At 39.7% G+C, this 5,697-nt stretch overlaps 1 protein-coding gene across 1 annotated transcript; it reads left to right on the plus strand.

Annotated features, from left to right (window-relative positions):
* Positions 1 to 310: 310 nt before the first annotated feature.
* On the plus strand, positions 311 to 3,785 carry ZBTB26 (zinc finger and BTB domain containing 26). Its single transcript, XM_010287083.1, has one exon. The coding sequence runs from the start codon at positions 317 to 319 to the stop codon at positions 1,631 to 1,633; it is 1,317 nt and encodes a 438-aa protein (XP_010285385.1). The 5' UTR covers positions 311 to 316; the 3' UTR covers positions 1,634 to 3,785.
* The last annotated feature ends 1,912 nt before the right edge of the window (positions 3,786 to 5,697 follow it).

The raw sequence follows: 5,697 nt of genomic DNA on the forward strand, positions 1-5,697 counted from the left end.
TAAATTCCAGACAAGTAGTGTGGAAAACATCTTAACTCTTTAGGCTACTGCTTCAGGAGAATTTCTGTCATACCACCTCTACCTAATATTCAAGCTGCATTAAATTAAAAAAAGGTAAAAGATATTGTAAGGTGAGGTGTAAATTGATTTTTTTTTTAACTTTTAATAGACATTAGTATTTACCTAGGATAACATGACGTCTGATTAAACACACACTTTATATTATTACTTTAGAGCCTCCTAACTTGCATTTTAGAAAACAAAAAAGTTCTCACTTGTTTTTTTTCCCTTGCTGCTTTTCCTTAGGTGTGCCAAAATGTCAGAAAGAGCAGATATTCTTCATTTCAAGTTTGACAATTATGGGGATTCGATGTTACAGAAAATGAACAAACTGCGGGAAGAAAACAAGTTTTGTGATGTCGTGGTCCATATAGATGATGTTGAAGTTCATGGGCATAAAATTGTATTTGCTGCTGGCTCTCCCTTTTTAAGAGATCAGTTCTTACTAAATGACTCGAGAGATGTAAAAATCTCTATACTGCAGAGTTCGGAAGTGGGGAGGCAGCTGCTTCTGTCCTGTTACAGTGGCATTCTAGAGTTTCCTGAAATGGAACTGGTAAACTACTTGACTGCTGCAAGCTTTCTGCAGATGAGCCACATTGTTGAGCGATGTACACAGGCCCTCTGGAAGTTTATAAAACCGAAGCAGCCATTGGAGAGCAAGGAATGCGAACAGCAAAGTGACTCCTCTGAGCTGAAGGAACATCAAGGAGATGATGATTCTCTGCAGCAAGATTCACCTTGTATCCAACCTTCAGAAGACAGTATGGACATGGAGGATAGCGATATTCAGATCATCAAGGTGGAGTCCATTGGGGAGGTAACAGAAGTTAGGAATAAGAAGGATCAGAACCAGTTTATTTCTTCTGAACAAACTGCACTGCATTCCTCAGAGCCTCAACACTTTCTTATCAACTCCACCGTTGAAAACAGAGGAAGTGAAATAGAGCAAAACCACCTCCACAACTATGCCCTTTCATATGCTGGCAGTGATAATATCATTCTGGCCTCTAAAGATATGTTTGGGCCCAACAACCGAGGTATAGACAAAGGCCTCCAGTGGCACCATCAGTGTCCAAAGTGCACAAGAGTATTTCGGCATCTGGAAAACTATGCTAATCACTTAAAGATGCATAAACTATTTATGTGTCTACTCTGTGGCAAGACGTTCACTCAGAAAGGCAATCTCCACCGGCACATGAGAGTGCACGCAGGCATCAAACCGTTCCAATGTAAGATCTGTGGGAAAACATTCTCTCAGAAATGTTCCTTACAGGACCATCTCAACCTGCACAGTGGGGACAAGCCCCATAAGTGTAACTACTGTGACATGGTTTTTGCGCATAAACCCGTTCTGAGGAAACATCTTAAACAGCTACACGGTAAAAATAGCTTTGACAATGCCAATGAAAGAAACGTTCAAGACATAACAGTGGACTTCGATTCATTCACATGTAGCACTGCTACAGACAGTAAGGTCTGTCAGCAAGCTGATGCAAGCCAGGTACTGGATGCAGGGAAGCTGCCTCAGGCTGTGCTCAGTTTAAGAAATGATAGTACCTGCGTCAATTAAGCAATTAAAAACAGCCCTTTGTAGGGATGATGACTTGAGAGGAGCAAGAAGTTGGTTTGGGCTCTTACCTAAACTAGTGGTATGCCCTGAAAGGCTACGGATGGATGGATGGATGGATGGCGGGTTGGATTGCAAAACCTGGCAGGTCTCCAGCCATCGTTCTTAGTCTTACTTGATATTTTCTGTGAATAGCAATCTTCCTTCAGGTTTCTGTCTGTGTCTCTACTGTGGATTATGGGGTTAATTGTTTCATTTCTCTCTGATTAGGAGACTCAAGACTAACACCTTTTGAAAGACTGTTGCTGTGGGCTGCAAGTAAACCATCTGCTGTACAGTTAGAGGCCTCTCTGTGTCTGGGCAGATGGAGGAAAGAGCAAAGAGGACAAGTCTGTGAGATAACCCGATTTTTTTTTTTTTTTTTTTTAAGCACTGGATAACTGAAAGCACTCCACATAGTTTAAATTTAAACTTACCTCTTAAAATGATCTTTCTCTGATCTTCCCCCTAGACTCTTACAATTGAAATGAAGTATTTTTGTGTCACTTTTTGCCCTTTCTAAACTATTTCAAGAAACTTCTGCTGCCAATCAACACTATCATAAAAGCTCTCAGGGTTTTTAACTTCAACATGCATTATGAAAAGATAAAACCCTAAGTGATTTGGCAGGGTTAGCTGATCATTGCATACAACTGTTCAAAATTAGAATAAATTGCAGCTCTGGAATGTGAGAGGCCAGTGCCTGGAGTACAAGTATGACCTACTTCTTACGCTGTCATACCTAGGATTTTTAAAGGGCACTTACCAATGTGTGTACTGAGACAAGTGGAACACTTCAGAACTAAAAATTATCATCCATTTTCAAAAAATTTTGCATCACATAAGCCACAACGGTTGTTGGTTTTAGAGCAAAGCTGGAGTGGAGAAATACTGCTTTTTGACACTGTGAAAAGAATCTGTTTTAAAAGCTGCAATGTATAACAACTCCATGCTTTGCCTTTTTTTTTTCTCCTTAGTTCTTGTATATCTCTCCTTGATATCTAATAAGGGCCACATGTCAGTTAACTTGAAAAAAGAAACAAAAATACCTGCCATAAGAACATTAACAACATAAAGTTTTATGATTTTTTTGGACATTCAAAGAATACTTTGTTTTTTAAGTGACCTGCATAGTTCATAACCATTAGTGTTTTACAGAGCCTAGGATGAGGTAGCACAATTTCTGTAGGTTAGTACATCAGCTATTGACTGTTCTCAGCAATACCTCTTGTATACCGCCTTAACCATCAAATGTAGCGGGAATGGCCTGTTAATTGGGATTCTGGGATTATACCGTATTGCTTCTCAAAAGTGCCATGGAATTATCGGCATCCCAGTCAGGCTGAAAGAAACTAATTTATCTGAGGAACACCATTCCCAGTAGAACAGCACTCTTATTACACTGAAGTGTAGCATAGACTAATAATCAAATGGCTGATCCTCAGCAGAGAACTGCTGTTTATATGTGGAATAAGTATTTCTTCCAATGCAGCTCTTTTCCACAAGGTTTGCCATGAGGCTGAGATTATGCTTCCTACCTAAAAGTAGTACTGTTTGTGTGTTTGAATGAGAGGGTGGGGGTGAAAGGCTGCTATTGTATGGTGAAAAATGTTAAACAAGTATGACCAAAGGTGTGTTAGAGCAAAAGATGTTTTGTATGTAATTATCAAAAATTGGTCTTGTTCTTCAGACGTGTGTGTAGAAGCCAGGATTTCCTTATGCAGATGTTACACTGATGTAAGATAAAAAGCGTTAATGTTGCAGAACACTTTCAGAAATCCACGTACTTTCAAGTAGGAAAGCAAGGTGATTCTGTGAATCAGTTTTTGCAAGTGAGTTCTTAAACTACTGTACTTGACTGTTACATGAACTATTACATGGACAGCTATGAAGTAAGCAATGGAAATGGAGTCAGGGCATTACATCCTTCAAGTTGTAGCAAATACACTTAGGCCTAAAATCTAACTATTTGGTACTTTTAAAAATTGTTCAGGTTCCTGAGGCAGAAAATAGGTTTGCATGGGAAGAAAACCTGTTTTTTCTTCTTAAAGCCACTCGCTTTCAGAATCGTTTTGAGCTAAAACTGACCGTGATAGTTGCATCTGACACTTCCATTTTGTCTTTAGGCAGAATCTTCTGTATTGTTCAAACATTTTGATAATATATTATTCACTATATGGAAATAAGTTATAGCGCTAATGTCAAAATGAAGATAGACATGGAGGAATAAGAGCTTGCAGAGCCAGGTCAACGTGCTGTAAGGGACTGGTGAACAATCTAACCAGATATGAATGTGGACGTGATAAAGAAAATGGTCTTCTGCCAAAGAAAGGAATAAAACTGTACAAATGCTAGAAAAAGTGGCAGCAAAATGGACAGTATTGAAAGCTTTGTCTGTCTGGGAAGGTTTTTTTGTGGAATTATGAAGCTGTAATGTTACTGCAAGGAGAATACAGCTTGTTGAAGTAGCCATGGGTGACCTGAAGCTGATAAGAAGAGACAAGGGGTTTCCTAAGAAACAAAAAAATGATTTGGTCAAGATATATAGGTTTTCAATCCATCCTGTGCTGTGGGGATGTCAACATCCAAGAAGGCTGAGACTGCTGGCCATTCAGTTAAAAGGCTGCTTGTGGTCATTTGGTGAGACCATGGCAGAAATAAATAGGAAAAATGCAGAAATGCAGAAGACTGCTTCTTCAGTGAAAATGGACACATCTGTTGGATGAAAAGTGACTTCTTACTAATGTCTGTGCCTTTGGCTTGGCAAAAGGGTGCAGACTAAAAGATTTATGCAGGAGACGGCTGCGTGACTCCAGAAACACTGGAGATCTAAGAGGGCAATACGCTGATGGCACGGTGCAAAGTGCACTGGTGGTAGAGTAACTAAGATTTGCCCCTATATGGAACAGAAAAGTGAAGAGTGTAGAAGAGGTATTAGAAAAGTCTGTCTGATGCTTCTTCTCTGAATTACAGATTAAAATGGAGTGAGAATTACTATAAATTGAATATAAAGAGGCAGCTCGATTATAGAATAAGATGAACTTAATTGTCCATGTATGTAAACTTCGTTGTCTTCGTTGCAATGTTCCAATTAGTGAAAGACTAGATCCATTGGTTATTGCTACTGATGCTGCATATTCAGATGAGGACTATGGCGGTTATCATAATCTGTGTGTTAATGTGTAGAATACTATTTGCTGGTAAGTGGATAGTCTCACAACTTAATGTGCTGTACAACTTCCTGCATATCAAATAACTGAAGTCTATTACAAAAATATTTTAATAACTCCTTGAATATATTAGGATTTTTTTTATGTTGGCATTTTATTTATTGATTTTATATAGAAGAAGAAAATCTTAGAACACTTAGGTTTACCAGAGGTTTAGGCTCACCACTTTTCTGAGTGGTGGTAGCTTGTGTAGCATGTGTTCCTGCAGCATATGGTGCAGCTGCACAGCCTCCTGTATAGATCAGGGATGAGTCTTTCCTTAATTTATTTTTTTGTTTTAGAAGACATGTTTTGCAAGTTAGTAACTGAAAAATTGAAATGTCAGTCTTTTTTTTTTTTCCTCCTAGCTTTCTGGCAAAACTTAGATAGCTGCCGCTGAACTTTTGTTGAAATAACTTAAAAATTAGTTGTGTGGGGCTGATTTTGGTTCTGGAGTCATTGGGAGAAGTAAAGGCCAGGAGGGAGAATCAAAATGTGATACAAACCGAAGCTGTTGAGAGAATTCTAAAGTCACGTTAAATCTTGATTTTTAAAAACAAAGTGGGGGAAAAACAGTTGGCCCTCCTGACTTGGTGAGGGTGGAGAAGACAGGACGGACGTTTTTCCTTTGAGATTGTATAACGGACGGACTGAGTATTAGCTACCTCTTCAGTGACTGGCAGGAGTCTTACACGACGTCTTATTACCAAAGCAGGCGGGCCGGTGGCTGGCGGGCAGGTTCCTCCCCGCGCAGTGGCCGGGGAGGAGGAAGCTGCGGGGCCCGGCGCTGCGCCTCTCCCTCGGCGTGTTCTCGCTGAC

This window comes from Phaethon lepturus, unplaced genomic scaffold (genome assembly GCF_000687285.1).
Source record: "Phaethon lepturus isolate BGI_N335 unplaced genomic scaffold, ASM68728v1 scaffold46005, whole genome shotgun sequence".
Taxonomy (NCBI): domain Eukaryota; kingdom Metazoa; phylum Chordata; class Aves; order Phaethontiformes; family Phaethontidae; genus Phaethon; species Phaethon lepturus.

Bases quoted from the DNA above. Each gene is read 5' to 3' on its own strand.
- ZBTB26 (XM_010287083.1), top strand. From the start codon at position 317: ATGTCAGAAAGAGCAGATATTCTTCATTTCAAGTTTGACAATTATGGG.